At 43.2% G+C, this 18068-nt stretch overlaps 1 protein-coding gene across 2 annotated transcripts in view; it reads right to left on the reverse strand.

Annotated features, from left to right (window-relative positions):
- The window catches only part of LOC115106415 (zinc transporter ZIP11-like), a 136074-nt gene extending 118291 nt beyond the window's left edge, over positions 1-17783 (reverse strand). For both annotated transcript variants that reach the window (XM_029629128.2, XM_029629127.2), the window contains exons 1-3: positions 17709-17783; positions 16994-17110; positions 16215-16253 (exon numbers count right to left, since the gene is read on the reverse strand). In XM_029629128.2, the coding sequence (XP_029484988.2) occupies positions 16215-16253; positions 16994-17101 (147 nt within the window). In that variant the 5' untranslated portion in view covers positions 17102-17110; positions 17709-17783. The remainder of the gene's footprint in view (positions 1-16214; positions 16254-16993; positions 17111-17708) is intronic.
- Positions 17784-18068: the final 285 nt, after the last annotated feature.

Consider the following 18068-nt stretch of genomic DNA (forward strand, 5'->3'; position numbering starts at 1 on the left):
ATGGTGCTTGCCTACGGAGCTGTGAGGGAAGGCAGTACCTCCAGGCTCTGATCAGGCCCTACACCCAAACAAGGGCACTGCGTTCATCCACCTCTGGCCTGCTCGCCTCCCTACCACTGAGGAAGTACAGTTCCCGCTCAGCCCAGTCAAAACTGTTCGCTGCTCTGGCCCCCCAATGGTGGAACAAACTCCCTCACGACGCCAGCGGAGTCAATCACCACCTTCCGGAGACACCTGAAACCCCACCTCTAAGGAATACCTAGGATAGGATAAAGTAATCCCTCTCACCCCCCTTAAAAGATTTAGATGCACTACTGTTCCACTGGATGTCATAAGGTGAATGCACCAATTTGTAAGTCGCTCTGGATAAGAGCGTCTGCTAAATGACTTAAATGTAAAATGTAAATGTAACCTGCTCCACTACAGCCCCGTCGATGAGAATGGGGGCGTGTTCGGTCCTCCTTTTCCTGAGGTCCACAATCATCTCCATTGTCTTGATCACGTTGTTGTCCTGGCACCACATGGCCAGGTCTCTGACCTCCTCCCTATAGGCTGTTGGTGATCAGGCCTACAACGGTTGTGTTGGTAGTTTATGATGCAGTGCATCTTGTCATCTACTGTACCAGATTTATAGATCCAGGATTCTTACAAGGTTCAATGTCTAATTGAACTAATTAATGCATAATATGTGGTAAAAGGGCAACTAACACAGGCATAAATGCAACGACAGAAAAGTAATGTTTTATGTCACACGATTTTTGACAAATCCGTTAAGACACCAACCATAAGAAAGGGTTAAACATATGGTTTTCAATAAAATCGGGAATTTTCTTGAATATATCTAAACTCAGCAAAAAAAGAAACTCGTAAAAATCCAAATAACTTCACAGATCTTCATTGTAAAGGGTTTAAACACTGTTTCTCATGCTTGTTCAATGAACCATAAACAATTAATGAACATGCACCTGTGGAGCGGTCGTTAAGACACTAACAGTTTACAGACGGTGGGCAATTAAGGTCACAGTTATGAAAAATTAGGACACCTAGAGAGGCCTTTCTATTGACTCTGAAAAACACCAAAAGAAAGATGACCAGGGTCCCTGATCATCTGCGTGAATGTGCCTTAGGCATGCTGCAAGGAGGCATGAGGACTGCAGATATGGCCAGGGCAATAAATTGCAATGTCTGTACTGTGAGATGCCTAAGACAGCACTACAGGGAGACAGGACGGACAGCTGATGGTCCTCGCAATAGCAAACCACACGTAACAACACCAGCACAGGATCGGTACATCCAAACATCAAACCTGCGGGATAGGTACAGGATGGCAACAACTGCCCGAGTTACACCAGGAATGCACAATCCCTCCATCAGTGCTCAGACTGTCCTCAATAAGCTGAGAGAGACTGGATTGAGGGCGTGTAGGCCTGTTGTAAGGCAGGTCCTCGCCAGACATCACCGGCAACAACGTGGCCTATGGGCACAAACCCACAGTCTCTGGACAAGACCGGACTAGCAAAAAGTGCCCTTCACTGATGAGTCGCGGTTTTGTCTCATCAGGTGTGATGGTCGGATTCGCGTTTATCATCGAATGGAATGAGCGTTACGCTGAGGCCTGTACTCTGGAGCGGGATCGATTTGGAGTTGGAGGGTCCGTCATGGTCTGGGGGCGGTGTGTCACAGCATCATCAGACTGAGCTTGTTGTCATTGCAGGCAATCTCAACACTGCGTTACAGAGAAGACATCCTCCTCCCTCATGTGGTACCCTTCCTGCAGGCTCATCCTGACATGACCCTCTAGCATGACAATGCCACCAGCCATACTGCTCGTTCTGTGCGCTATTTCCTACAAGACAGGAATGTCAGTGTTCTGCCATGGCCAGCGAAGAGCCCGGCTCTCAATCCCATTGAGCACGTCTGGGACCTGTTGGATTGGAGGGTGAGGGCTAGGGCCATTTCCCCTAGAAATGTCCGGGAACTTGCAGGTGCCTTGGTGGAAGAGTGGGGTAACATCTCACAGCAAGAACTGGCAAATCTGGTACTGTAGATGAGAAGATTCACTGCAGTACTTAATGCAGCTGGTGGCAACACCAGATACTGACTGTTACATTTGATTTTGACCTCCCCTTTGTTCAGGGACGCATTCTATTTCTGTTAGTCACATGTCTGTGGAACTTGTTCAGGTTGTCTCAGTTGTTGAATCTTGTTATGTTCATACAAATATGAACACATGTTAAGTTTGCTGAAAATAAAACGCAGTTGACAGTGAGATGTTTCTTCTTTTGCTGAGTTTATATTCCCCACATATCTTAATGCAATGATATTTAAAAAATGTGCAACAGGTCATCAACAGATGTAACAAGTTGTCCAGTGTAGGAAATCCTCACTGCTACACTAGTTTATAGAAAGACCCATACGTGTAGATTACTACACAGTAAGCTGTAAAAAGCCACAAAAAAATGCACTTTTAGTGTAACCTAACTGAAACCATAGTTAAGTGTTTGTGGACACCGCCCCCCAAAAAATCAAAAGCGATTTTTATGCATCATGGTTTAAAAATTGCAGATTGAGTAAAAAAAATACATATAACAATTATTGGATTGGAAGGACCAAACAACACAGTTCATTACAAAGGGGAAAGAATCTCAAACATAGCCAGCGATAGTATCTGGTCATAAAGGGAAGAACATATTCACTGACTCATACTTCCAATAATGGGCTGAAAATAACCCAATGAGTATCAAATAAATAAGATGGCCTTGGTTACATGGCCACAGAGATGACAATGGTGTCTGCACAAAGAGACTCATTTCTGTCGTTTCAATTAACCCACTGTGGCCTCCCCTGAACTCAGCTGCCAATGAACTACCTCTGTGCTCCATCCAGAGAGCACCAACCCCTTGGGTGAACTCAACTAGATGAACACTTGTAGACTGTCACACTCAATGCCAACGCTCTTTAACCACCCTAAAGACTTACTGTAATCAGACCTCTCCCTCATATAGAGGTAGTCTAATAACCTAATTTAAGAGTTTGGGCTGTAGGTGATAAGTCATCTTATTAACGGATGTGCAATGTGTTAAAACTTGAACAGGCTGGGGCTCCGAGCTATTGGCTGGGTTTGTCTGGCATCTGCATATTTATCCAATTATTACGCTCGTTTTTTTACTCCAAATAGAGCCACCAGGTTTAAAGTTAACTTCTGGGAGACAAAAAGCCTTGATTTGTTATTGATGACAGCCATTATTCCATCAACGGCTGGATGCGAGAGGCAAGCTTCAACAGGCAGCTCCGTCAGTCAGTCTGTCCGGGGGAGTGATTAGTTCTTCACAATATGGAGCTGTTTTTTTTGTGTTACCCTGACTTCCTTCCTGCTGCATCAATTATTTAGATACCTAGTCTCGCTCTCAGGTTTTGGGGACTTAAAAAGTGAACACTGAGGCTTTTCGTTGACAACTACCATTATCAGCAACAATAGCAGAGTAACCTGTAATTATGACTTGCCCAGGCATTTTTCCTCACCCTGGGTGGAGGAAAGAGTGCACATCTCCACAGTATATCTGGGGTCAATTATATAACTCAGATAAGGTTTTAGGGACTGAACAATGAACGCGCTCTTCCTCATTGCCTTTCATCAAAGGGGCTCCACTAACTATGATGACAAAGTCACCTGGTTGAACAAATAGATATTTTCGCAATTATTATTTCAACGTGATATTCTTCCTCACCCTGGGTGGAGGATAAATGGGGTCAATTATATGTATATATCTGGGGTCAATTGTTCAGTCAGTTACACCACACAGCAAAGAGATCTCCTTGTCATGGAGGTCTTGGCAAGAAATAGATGATTGGGTTGGAGTCACCTGTTGCTCAAGGACAGAAAGTAGTCTGAAGTGTGTAGCGGCATAAATCAGTCCCCTATTGGTAATATGTCTCTGGTCTTCCTGGGTCGGACATCTGAGGAAAATTGGCAATTCCACCTGAGCGTTTGGCTGCTAATTACAGTGTCTTAGACTTGGTCTGGGGTCCGGAGACTAGGGAGACGTAGGCTGTATTAATTTCCCCCAAGAGATCTCGCGGCCTTATGGCTTACACAAAAAAAGCCATCCGAGAAATTGAGCTGCGACAGTGGAGTCCTCTAGAATTTGAAGCATGGGTGACCTTCCTGTACGACCCGGAGCCGAGCGTCATTTCTCTCTCAGCCTAAGGTCTCAACAAGTGTCATTTCTCTCTAAGCCTAAGGTCTCAACAAGCATCAGGTATCAAGGTGAGAATAATGGATTCTAGTTTGAGGTTTGAAACACTGATACAGTGTTGCGATGTAGCTATGAAAATAGCCAGTGACAATGCCTATGATCAAACCTATCACGAAGATATCATTCTCTTTGAACAAACACTTAGTGTTGTATGACTGAGCTGCACATAGCTTGGTTGCCACGTTGATCGCACTTCAGAGGGCATGATACAGTGCCGTGAAAAAGATCTCTACTTTTGCATATTTTGATACTAAATGTTATCAGATCTTTACCAAAACCTAATATTAGATAAAGGGAGCCTGAGTAAACAAATAAAACAATTAAACTTGATTAATTTATTTCAGAAACAAAGTTATGCAACACCCAATGCCCCTGTGTGAAAAAGTAATTGCCCCCTTACACTCAATAACTGGTTGTGCCACCATTAGCTGCAATGACTCCAACCAAACGCTTCCTGTAGTTGTTGATTAGTCTCACGTCGCTGTGGAGGAATTTTGGCCCACTCTTCCATGCAAAACTGCAGTAACTCCACGGCATTTGTGGGTTTTCAAGCATGAACTGCTCGTTTCAAGTCCTGCCACATCATCTCAATTGTGGTTAGGTCTGACTAGACCATTCCAAAACATCAAATGGTGTTACTTTTTTAGCCATTTTCATGTAGACTTGTGTGATTTTTGGATCGTTGTCTTGCTGCATGATGAATCTGTGCTTCAGCTTCAGCTCACAGACAGATGGCCTGACATTGTCCTGTAGAATTGTCTGACACAGAGCAGAATTCATGGTTCCTATATACATATGGTTGCTGCAGGGACTTCCATTCAGTCACAAGAGCATTAGTGAGGTCGGGAAATGATGTTGGGCGATTAAGCCTGGCTCGCAGTCGGCGTTCCAATTCAATTCAATTCATTCCAAAGGTGTTCGATGGGGTTGAGGGCAGGGCTCTGAGCATGCCAGTCAAATTATTCCACACTGATCGACAAAAAATGTCTGTATTGACCTCGCTTGTGTATGGGGACATTGTCATGGTGAAACAGGAAAGGGCCTTTCCCAAACTGTTGCCACAAAGTTGGAAGCACAGAATCGTCTAGAATGTCATTGTATGCTGTAGCGTTAAGATTTCCTTTCACAGGAACTTAGGGGCCTAGCACAAACCATGAAAAACAGCCCACAGCCCCCGAACCATGAAAAACAGCTGCAGTCACCTGGAAATGCATTCCAGGTGACTACCTCATGAAGCTTGTTGAGAGAATGTCAAGAGTGTGCAAAGCTGTCATCAAAGCAAAGGGTGTCTACTTTGAAGAAAATCAAATCTACTACATGATTCCATGTGTGTCATTTCATAGTTTTGATGTCTTCACTATTATTGTACAATGTAGGAAATAGGAAAAATAAAGAAAAACCCTTGAATGGGTAGGTATTTTTCTCCCTATTTAAGGTCCCACCAATACATAGAGAGAAAGAGAGATATCCTCATTATTTTTGCGTTACTATTTTCCCTTTAGTTTATTGAGCTAATTTTTTTTTTTACTTACTTTTTTTATAACTCTGCATTGTTGGTTAAGTAAGCATTTCACAGTGAGTTCTACACCTGTTATATTCGGCGCATGTAACAAACACCCCACAAAAAAAATCATTTGATGATCACACCTGCAGGTGTGCACTTCCTTATAGCCAATGTCCACCTATCTATCTATACATCTTTACCATCTACCTCGTTCAACATCAATTGAAGAAAGGACATTCAGAATAGAGAAGCTTGCCTGCTGAGCAGTCTCCGTCATGGGTTATTTGAAAATCTGTATGATATGTCAGTGCACATCACATCTCAGGATATTGCACAATTAGGCCTAGCAGTCAGGATTGATCTGGCTTCTGCATGTGGAGAAATCCATTTTTTTCAAAAGCATCCCTTATTTTATGGATACCCGAGGCTTTCCACTCTGTTCCACATCAACTAAAATAAGGAACACACTGTGCATAATCCAGAGTTCAAACAGGCTATTCAATCTTGATATCGTTTATGGACTGTTGTTTACTGAGGCATGAGGCAGAAGAACCAATGACCTATATCACATTGTCTCTGAATAGGTCAAAGAATCAATTTTCTATGCATTTTTTATGTAGGAGAAAACTGAAAGGACTGTTCAAGCCGCAAGAACCTGGTGTACGATAACGATCATGAAAATTCCATACCTTCTTCGACATATGCCGACGATGAGCATTCTTGAAGCAATCGACATTGGTCAACAAACTTCAACAAACATGTTGAGAACTTTGTTTTGTTTGTTGAACCTAACGAAGCCAATGGGTAATTAAGAAAAGTTACAGTAGTCTTCCTGGAACAGTTATAACTTTGTAAACGGTCACGGATGTCTGCCTATCTGGTCCAGTAGTCTGCACATGTCCAAGTCTACAGCTATGCTAATTCGAGTCTGCCGGCATAACTTGGGAGTATCCGTGACCATAATGTATGCGAGTGTGAGATAGGTCTACACAATGAATTTAATTCAGCTCGAAATGATCTGACATGTGCAATATCAATATTGCGATTTTCTCCTTTCTTTGACACTCCATTAATACAACAGAAACGAGACTACAGTACCTCCTCCAATGAGATATGCTACACTCCGGTCATTCGCTCCCGACACGCACAGAGGACGCTGACCAATCACATACTGGCCAATCACAAACATCCCCGTTCAGAGCGTGCAGTTAGAGGCTGGTGAGGAGAGAAAGGGCTCTACCTCAGTAAACCTGGGAAACATGGAGTGCTGCGAGTGCTAACGAGATCGATTTGGTGCCAAAGTAGAGCGCATCTTCAGTGGTATGGCAGTTTTTCAGTTACAGGCAAAACTACACTGCTCAAAAAAAGGGAACACTTAAACAACACAATGTAACTCCAAGTCAATCACACTTCTGTGAAATCAAACTGTCCACTTAGGAAGCAACACTGATTGACAATAAATTCCACATGCTGTTGTGCAAATGGAATAGACAACAGGAGGCAATTAGAGAAGACACCCCCAATAAAGGAGTGGTTCTGCAGGTGGTGACCACAGACCACTTCTCAGTTCCTATGCTTCCTGGCTGATGTTTTGGTCACTTTTGAATGCTGGCGGTGCTTTCACTCTAGTGGTAGCATGAGACGGAGTCTACAACCCACACAAGTGGCTCAGGTAGTGCAGCTCATCCAGGATGGCACATCAATGCGAGCTGTGGCAAGAAGGTTTGCCGTGTCTGTCAGCGTAGTGTCCAGAGCATGGAGGCGCTACCAGGAGACAGGCCAGTACATCAGGAGACGTGGAGGAGGCCGTAGGAAGGCAACAACCCAGCAGCAGGACCGCTACCTCCGCCTTTGTACAAGGAGGAGCAGGAGGAGCACTGCCAGAGCCCTGCAAAATGACCTCCAGCAGGACACAAATGTGCATGTGTCTGCTCAAACGGTCAGAAACAGACTCCATGAGGGTGGTATGAGGGCCCGACGTCCACAGGTGGGGGTTGTGCTTACAGCCCAACACTGTGCAGGACGTTTGGCATTTGCCAGAGAACACCAAGATTGGCAAATTCGCCACTGGCGCCCTGTGCTCTTCACAGATGAAAGCAGGTTCACACTGAGCACATGTGACAGACGTAACAGAGTCTGGAGATGCCGTGGAGAACGTTCTGCTGCCTGCAACATCCTCCAGCATGACCAGTTTGGCGATGGGTCAGTCATGGTGTGGGGTGGCATTTCTTTGGGGGGCCGCACAGCCCTCCATGTGCTCGCCAGAGGTAGCCTGACTGCCATTAGGTACCGAGATGAGATCCTCAGACCCCTTGTGAGACCATATGCTGGTGCGGTTGGCCCTGGGTTCCTCCTAATGAAAGACAATGCTAGACCTCATGTGGCTAGAGTGTCAGCAGTTCCTGCAAGAGGAAGGCATTGATGCTATGGACTGGCCCGCCCGTTCCCCAGACCTGAATCTAATTGAGCACATCTGGGACATCATGTCTCGCTCCATCCACCAACGCCACATTGCACCACAGACTGTCATCAGGAGTATGCCCAGGAGTTGTAGGGAGGTCATACAGGCACGTGGAGGCCACACACACTACTGAGCCTAATTTTGACTTGTTTTAAGGACATTATATCAAAGTTGGATCAGCCTGTAGTGTGGTTTTCCACTTTAATTTTGAGTGTGACTCCAAATCCAGACCTCCATGGGTAGATACATTTGATTTCCATTGATAATTTTTTTGTGATTTTGTTGTCAGCACATTCAACTATGTAAAGAAAAGGGGGGGGGGGGGGGGGTGACTGCACCAAAGCCACTCAGCCACCCATCTTAAACAGGCATGCCATTGCGTCGTCAAAAGAATATCTCGCAGTCACATAGGTGATAGCCTCTGGGGTTTATATCACAAACATAGACATGATTCCTATTATACACGAGTCAGCAAAGACGGCTTCAGCAAGATGATAGACACGCGGAACAGGATATACAAGAATCCATCTCGCACATATTTCTCCAAAGTCACCATCCCAACACTGTATAACAAAATGAAGGGAAAAGTTAACAGAGCGCGTTGATTATTACGCGACGACAACAGACCTTGGGTAGAACAGGCGAGCCCTACAGTACAGTAGTTTGACAATACACTTTATTGATGAGGAGTTTCAACTGAAAGGTTGGTGCTTGCAAACATCACAGGCTACTTCCCCGGAGATCACACGGGAGAAAACGTCACTCTGGGGTTGAGAGAAGCTTTAGCCCCCTGGGGCCTGAATGAGGAGCAGCACGTGTGCATAACGATAACGGCGAAACGTGGAAAAAGCCATCGCATTGAACGACTAGCCAGACTCCAATGTTTTGTCCACATACTGCACCTGCATCAGTAGGCTACGTGTTACATGGTAAGGCCATGTAAATGATTGAGCCTACACAACACAACCATAAGCTTCTTATTCCATCTGAATGAGTAAGTGCTGCGCTTATAGCACACTATGTTTTGATGATCATGCTAAACATTTCTGTTTGTTATGTAGGTTTAATAATCCTATCTATTATTATATGTCTAACAATGTTAGAAACGATTTTTTTCATTTAGTTTTGCGTTCAGTTAGCACAGTATGTATCAATTCATATGAACTCATTTTAGTCACCCTGACACTTGTTTTTAACATGTCTGATGGAATTACCAAGTTTTCACCTAGGTGTAACCCTGCAATTAATTTACCATGTTCTACCTTTGTTGGCTTGTTAATACACTATAATGGCAAAGGCATATTCACAGTCGACCTAAATCAAACCAGGGTCGTGTGCAGTCACTGTAGTGAAGGATCTTCCCATAGACACCACAAGTTGAGCTTTGAATAGTTTATCCCTGCTGTCCTATAAAACATAATGTTTGTTTATCTGTACAAGTAACACTAATCTGAAAACGTCGCTGTTTCAAACACAATGGGTAACAGTCTTTGTCGGAGCCTAAAAAGGTGCAAGGACAATAAGCAGCCAATTTCAGAAAGTCCGTCTAGAACTCACGGAAGTTGGAACTGATAAGGAACGAGACATGATTCATCTTTAGCACTAAAAAAATATTGCTGTTTTATTCCCCATTTCATTTATTTCTATACATTTTGATTAATTACAAGGCGTTGAAGACGATTAACATATCCTGCTCTTATCAGAATGTAATTCTCCTTCGCATGTGCTAGAATAACCACATTCCTCAATACTATGCATGTTCCTTGACTGCATTCTTTCTCCCACACTAGGCTTTGTATGCACCCAGTCATATCCACTGGAGTAAAAAGCAAACGCATTGTAAGAATATCCGTCAAACAACAATCCAATTATGCGAAGTCAGTGCGAAATTCATTCATTTCAAATTCCATTTTGCACCCAGTGGACCGTTACAATATCGCCTACTGTATCACGTCAGGTCATCAATGATTCAATTTCAACCTCTGTTCTTTCTTTAGTGTCGTTCACTCTTTCCTACAGATGTCCTCTCTTAAATTTGACCAGTTTCTCACAGCAGGAAAATAATCCTGCAGCAACAGGACATGTGAATTATTATGTGGATTACAATTAAGGGACATTTTTGTATGGGTTGATGCCATTTTCGTTAGGGAAGATCCAGTCTGAAATGTTAGTGGAAATTATAATCTTTAGAAGCCTTTTTAAACCTCGGAGCCACTACACGTTTGAATTTCCTGCAGCGCAGGAAAATTCTCTGCAAGAAAAGAGTGATCAAATTAAGAGAACGCAAACATCCCCTTTCCCCATCTCATTCTGTTATTCTAGAAGTTTCTTCTAGACAGGAACTTGTGTTTCTATAGACAGCTCCCTCCTGGGTCTAACGCAGAGATGCCTCAGAAGCCACATTTCTCCTGAGCGAAGCAAAGGGAATGCCATGCATGACACCTGAATAAATAAAAGGAACTTGGCCAACTTCTTACCTGAAACTAATCTCTCCCTCTCCATATTTAGTGTTTGTGGACACATACATGACATTTAGAAAATGCTAACTGACTCCGTGCCAAATTAGGTGGACGCCAGAAAGATGAAAATTGAATGTTGATGCACATACATAGCTGGCACGGGAGCTGGACAAAAAGAGAACAATGTCAATCAAATAGTAAAAGGTACTGATTTCAGCTCCACTAAACTTCAATCTCATATTTCTTATCTGCAGTCTCCCTCGTACGTTTTCTCTATTCATAGCTAGGGACATTGTTACAGTAGCGGTCACCTCTCTGGTATAGCCTAGTATCTATTTGTGACTCACCTACTTCTGACAATCCTTTCTACTATCTTTGAGGTCTGCTTTCATGAATCCTGATCCCCTCATGTCCCTGAGGGAGAGCTCACCTTTCCCCCATCCAGATTCCCTCATCACCCTGAGGGAGAGCTCACCTTTCCCCCATCCAGATTCCCTCATCTCCCTGAGGGAGAGCTCACCTTTCCCCCATCCAGATTCCCTCATCTCCCTGAGGGAGAGCTCTCCATTGTACTCAGGAGGTCTTTGTCTCAGATCAATAGTCCCTTTAAAATTCCTCTCCACCCTTAGGCAGTCACGACTCCACACTCACCACCGACTGACTGCAAACACCAGCATCTCTTAAATGAGCATCTGTAGGATAAGGATCTCTCTCTCCTTTACACACACACACACACACACACACGCACGCGCTTGCTACCTGAGCCTCTAAAATAACGAGGAAATGCAACCACTCCAAAGAAGGCGACATAAACACAGTGGTGTTCTACTGTAAACTTTCTACAGATGCTTGTCTGAATACAGCCCTTTGGGTTGTGTCTAGACTGCGGTTTATTTGTTATGACTGAAGAGACCAGTGGGACTAGTAACAACAGAACCGCACTTCCTTCAACCTGCTCTCCTCCCATAGGGACCCACTCCAGAGTAAAACACAGCATATGACTTTGTTTGCCAAGACTAGCTAAATGTCTATGCCACGGTCCAAGATGCAAGACTTTACAGCCAAATGTAAAAGCTGGGAAGAGCTGCAGTAAAGATGGAGAAAGCAGAGAGGAATGGTACTGAACCCCTCAGCAAAAAAACTATTCCCAGCGCATTTCAGGGACTGCGTGAGCTACCTGTGAGCATCAGAATACAAAGTGAGTGAGGCAGTGGAGGAGCAGATGTCTACAACAGACTTTAATGAACAGACCCCCACTGCCTGTGAGAAGGTCACCATGAGGAGGAGTGACGAATGAGAGAGGCAGGTAGAAGCAGCTCTCGGCCTTGCCTCTGCATAGGGCAGGACTGGAGGATTGTATTTGCATTTTGCCTTGCAATGTTATTACTAAATTCCCTTCCAGACCAGACACTCCTCAGTCACCACAAGCCAACTGTTACATTCTACTCTGATAGTACTGACGAGTCAAAAATAGTCCTAAAGAGAAAAGTCCTAAAGTTAACCAGCACAAGGAAAAGTAGCTGGTACACAAACATACTCAAAGTTTGCAGCTTATTTTCAGGTATTTTTCTATACTCCGTGTAGGATAATAGTTTAATTCATGTTCATAGTGATCAATCAACTGCTCCTTACATCCTCCCTCAAAAACAGCTCAGATCTAGACCATAGTTAGGCCCAAAAATAAAGCGAAGCTAGTTCAGACCGGAAACCTGAGTGTTTGATATCATCAGCTGATATTGGAGAGGCAGGTAGCCTAGCGGTTAGAGCGTCGGGCCACTACCCAAAAGGTTGCTAGATCGAATCCCCAAGCTGACAAGGTAAAAAAAAATCTGTCGTTCTGCCCCCGAACAATGCAGTTAACCCACTGTTACTAGGCCGTCATTGTAAATAAGAATTTGTTCTTAACTGACTAGTTAAATAAAGGTTCAATTTTAAAAAATATGTAGCTATGATGTGCTCACTCCCTGAAGTTTTTGGTAATGATTTAGGTTTAATATGGCAGTGAGCTACCCTGAAGCTGCAGAGCCTAACGTCAAGACTTAAACTATTGTCATGTAAAAAATGGTTAAACTGTAGTGTTTTCTGTCAGAACTCCTCACAGTGAAAATATTTCATGCAGGCATCAGAATGATGTAAAAGCATCAACTGTGAAATTAATTTCACTCAGAATTTGAAAATCCAGCACATAAAAAAAAAAAAATTGTACCCATTTGTATGAATTATTTAATAAACTCATACTTTATGATTAAAAATGGATTGCTGCTGTGAACTTATGGCTAGTTCAAAAATAACTAAATCTCTCTGAAACCATAGCGGCCACATGGCTCTCTTGATTTCATTTGAATCAAATCAGTATATTAATGTTACTTAGAAAATACAATTCTTTGGGGAGAGAGATACTTTTACTAGAAATGTTCATATAATTTCCAGTTTCCCCATGGCACCTACTAAAGGTAGACTTCTTTCAGGGGACCGGAGCCCTAAGACCATGCCTCAGGACTACCTGGCATGATGACTCCTTGCTGTCCACAGTCCACCTGGCCGTGCTTTTGCTCCAGTTTCAACTGTTCTGCCTGCGGCTATGGAACCCTGACCTGTTCACCGGACGTGCTACCTGTCCCAGACCTGCTGTTTTCAACTCTCTAGAGACAGCAGGAGCGGTAGAGATTCTCAATGATCGGCTATGAAAAGCCAACTGACATTTACTCCTGAGGTGCTGACCTGTTGAACCCTCGACAACCACTGTGATAATAATTATTTGACCATGCTGGTCATTTATGAACATTTGAACATCTTGGCCATGTTCTGTTATAATCTCCACCAGGCACAGCCAGAAGAGGACTGGCCACCCCTCATAGCCTGGTTCCTCTCTAGGTTTCTTCATAGGTTCTGGCCTTTCTAGGGAGTTTTTCCTAGCCACTGTGCTTCTACACCTGTATTGCTTGCTGTTTGGGGTTTAGACTGGGTTTCAGCACTTTGAGATATCAGCTGATGTAAGAAGGGCAATATAAATACATTTGATTTAAATTGAATCAGTGTTTGTAGTGGTGGCAACAATACCTTACATAAATATTGTTCTTCTTACATTCTACAAGACTTAGGAGAGTATAAATCAGATGCATAATTAAGATCCCGAATCTGAGAGGGCCTCCCGAGTGGCGCAGTAGTCTAAGGCATATACAGTGGGGCAAAAAAGTATTTAGTCAGCCACCAATTGTGCAAGTTCTCCCACTTAAAAAGATGAGAGGCCTGTAATTTTCATCATAGGTACACTTCAACTATGACAGACAAAATGAGGGGGGAATTTTTTTTTTTTTTAATCACATTGTAGGATTTTTAATGAATTTATTAGCAAATTATGGTGGAAAATAAGTATTTGGTCACCTACAAACAAGCAAGATTTCTGGCTCTCACAGACCTGTAACTTCTTCTTTACGAGGCTCCTCTGTCCTCCACTCGTTACCTGTATTAATGGCACCTGTTTGAACTTGTTATCAGTATAAAAGACACCTGTCCACAACCTCAAACAGTCACACTCCACTATGGCCAAGAACAAAGAGCTGTCAAAGGACACCAGAAACAAAATTGTAGACCTGCACCGGGCTGGGAAGACTGAATCTGCAATAGGTAAGCAGCTTGGTTTGAATAAATCAACTGTGGGAGCAAATATTAGGAAATGGAAGACATACAAGAACACTGATAATCTCCCTCGATCTGGGGCTCCACGCAAGATCTCACCCAGTGGGGTCAAAATGGTCACAAGAACAGTGAGCAAAAATCCCAGAACCACACGGGGGACCTAATGAATGACCTGCAGAGAGCTGGGAACAAAGTAACAAAGCCTACCATCAGTAACACACTACGCCGCCAGGGACTCAAATCCTGCAGTGCCAGACATGTCCCCCTGCTTAAGCCAGTACATGTCCAGGCCCATCTGAAGTTTGCTAGAGAGCATTTGGATGATCCAGAAGAAGATTGGGAGAATGTCATATGGTCAGATTAAACCAAAATATAACTTTTTGGTAAAAACTCAACTCATCATGTTTGGAGGACAAAGAATGCTGAGTTGCATCCAAAGAACAACATACCTACTGTGAAGCATGGGGGTGGAATTATCATGCTTTGGGGCTGTTTTTCTTCAAAGGGACCAGGACGACTGATCCGTGTAAAGGAAAGAATGAATGGGGCCATGTATCGTGAGATTTTGAGTGAAAATCTCCTTCCATCAGCAAGGGCATTGAAGATGAAACGTGGCTGGGTCTTTCAGCATGACAATGATCCCAAACACACCGCCCGGGCAACGAAGGAGTGGCTTCGTAAGAAGCATTTCAATCCTGGAGTGGCCTAGCCAGTCTCCAGATCTCAACCCCATAGAAAATCTTTGGAGGGAGTTGAAAGTCCGTGTTGCCCAGCAACAGCCCCAAAACATCACTGCTCTAGAGGAGATCTGCATGGAGGAATGGGCCAAAATATCAGCAACAGTGTGTGAAAACCTTGTGAAGACTTACAGAAAACGTTTAACCTCTGTCATTGCCAACAAAGGGTATATAACAAAGTATTGAGATAAACTTTTGTTATTGACCAAATACTTATTTTCCACCATAATTTAAAAATAAATTCATTAAAAATCCTACAATGCTATTTTCTGGATTTTTTTTCCTCATTTTGTCTGTCATAGTTGAAGTGTACCTATGATGAAAATTACAGGCCTCTCATCTTTTTAAGTGGGAGAACTTGGACAATTGGTGGCTGACTAAATACTTTTTTGCCCCACTGTAACAACCGGCCAAGATCAGGAGTCCCATAGTGCGGCGCACAATTGTCCCAGTATTGTCCGGGTTAGAGTAGGATTTGGCGGGGGGGGGGGGGGCTTTACTTTGCTCATCGCGCTCTAGCGACTCCTTGTGGCGTGCCGGACGCCTGCAGCCTGACCTCAGTCGTCAATTGAACAGTGTTTCCTCCAACACATTGGTGCGGCTGGCTTCCGGGTTAAGCGGGTTGGGTATTAAGAAGCGTGGTTTGACGGGTCATGTTTAGGAGGACGCAGGACTCAACCATCGCCTCGCGAGCACGTTGGGGAGTTGCAGCTGTAGAGCAAGGGGAACTACTACTTCAAGGTCTCAGAGCAAGTGACGTCACTGATTGAAACGCTATTTAGTGCTCACCGCTAACTAAGCTAGCCATTTCACATCCGTTACACAGCGATGAGACAAATACAACAAACAAAAAATTGCGAATCAGATACCTAACTGTAAGGGAGGCAATGCGTCTGCCAAACTATCCCAGAAAGATAAGACTTCTTCTTATAAGGCAGTAGGCAATACCTTCGGAAAAGTCTCACCCTTCCTTTAGCTTTGAGGATCTTCAAGAAATGTTTGGAAAACAAAGAACGGAGTCTACCAAAACAACTCAAAAGGCTGTCACATCTGACATCTGCTCGTACTCACATGTTGACAGATAGCAGAGAAACCCTGGGCTTGGAAAAAAAGAAAGGACAGGTGTGTGTATGTGTGTTCAAAAACATATTTTCTTACCCCAGCAGCAAAGCCCAGACTTCCATCCAATATCCGCTTCTGAAGAGGGCAGAGAGAAAGGAGGAGTGAAGTCAAACCAAGGGCATCAACAATCCAATGTGATGTTTAGTTCAGAGCAATTCCATGGTAACGGAATTACACTGAGACACTGATTTTTCACTTTAAAATGTAAACCAAACAAAAACCATGTTATTTCAAAGTTTAACAAACCATATGACGCTATGCTCAATGACTACTTTTAAGAATTTTAACTAAAAATGTTACTAATACACATTTACAGGAAGAACTGTGCATATATAAAGTTTGGTAACAGAATAAAACTGAGGGATATTTTACTGTAATTCTTTTTACCAAACGTTTCATCTGCAGTCTTTCCAGTAAATGTTTTATAATTGTTCTGTGTAAATTGTTCAAAGTAGCCATTGTACTACTGTATGGTTTGTTCAACTTTAAAATCAATGTTTTTTTTGTTTAACATACATTTTAAATAGGAAAAAATCTGAGTCGGTGTAATTCCATTGACATGGAAATGCCCTTCTCAAGGACAAAAAAATAAAGAAATGAAGGCATGTCTTCAAAGATATTGAACTTTCCATTTCTATGGAACTTGAACTTCTGAAGCCATTCAAATGTACTGCAATTGATTTAGTGAAACTAAGGGACATATTAGAGTTCACACCAGGGACATAAACTGTATTTGTCTGCATATAGCAGTGTCACAACACAGTAAAACATCATACAGCGGCAACACACAGAGAAACGTTGTACCAGTTCCTTACCTGTCGGCTGGAGAAGATGAAGACCAGGGCAGCCCCAGCAGCAGTCAGGCCCCAGGTGAACAGAGTTCCCAGCAGGGCCTGGGTCACAGGACTGTAGCCTGGAAGCATGGTGCCAATCTTGGGGACAGAGAGATGCACACAGTGGAGTGGAGCCGCACAGGATACTTTAGGTTGTTTTTACGACACAGTCACAGTAGCTAGCTAACTTGACGAATGTAAGGTACATTGTCGGGAAATCCCTGTAATATGAGTGCTCCAAATAACAGATCATTTTGTAGAACAAAGGCGTGTGTGCTAAATCCTGTTGGTTCAGGAATGTGACAGGGTGGCATGTTTGCAAATTACTGCCCAACCCCACACGCGTCCTGCTTAGCTGTCTACATAGCTAAATAAACTTGCTTGGCAAGCAAGAAGAGAAACATTTGCTAATGCCTTTCATTGCATTGTTACATCTTTATTTGTGTCCAAAATAGCTGTCTCTTTTGGCTCTCTATCTGAAATCAATGTGCGTTGCTAGTATCATCTAAAGAGTTGGCCTAGCAGTATCAGACGACACTGTCAAGATAACTTTGCTTTTGTTCGCTGCGCTGGTTGTGTTGCAACGAAACACGTGCTTTACGGCATTACCAAGACACATGCGTTATCCGGGGACAGATTAATATATTCTCATTTTATTTTATGGTTGTAATTCATTAAATCATGTAAAAATACTTACTGTCACTTCTGGCACCGCAAGTCGAATGTATTTACTTCCTACTTCCCTGTATACGTATCTGTGACAGGTTGAGGACTGCCCCTCGCAAGATGCCATTGGCTATTCCAGCATTTGGAGGCGTGTATTGTAATTTGATAAGCCAATAAGCCTTCGTTCACAAAGTCACAGCCAGCCACTAACTTTTGACATCAATATTACAAATGGTGTTTTATGAATGTCATGTTAGATTTTTTCAAACAGATCATTTCCTGCATAGTATTATTTTGATAATTTTTTATTGATTTTGCATATCACACTATATAGCTTTTGTCAGGAGGTCATTTTTATTTACAATCTCTCATGTCTTGCCCAGCGGATGAC

Source organism: Oncorhynchus nerka, linkage group LG23 (genome assembly GCF_034236695.1).
Source record: "Oncorhynchus nerka isolate Pitt River linkage group LG23, Oner_Uvic_2.0, whole genome shotgun sequence".
Taxonomy (NCBI): domain Eukaryota; kingdom Metazoa; phylum Chordata; class Actinopteri; order Salmoniformes; family Salmonidae; genus Oncorhynchus; species Oncorhynchus nerka.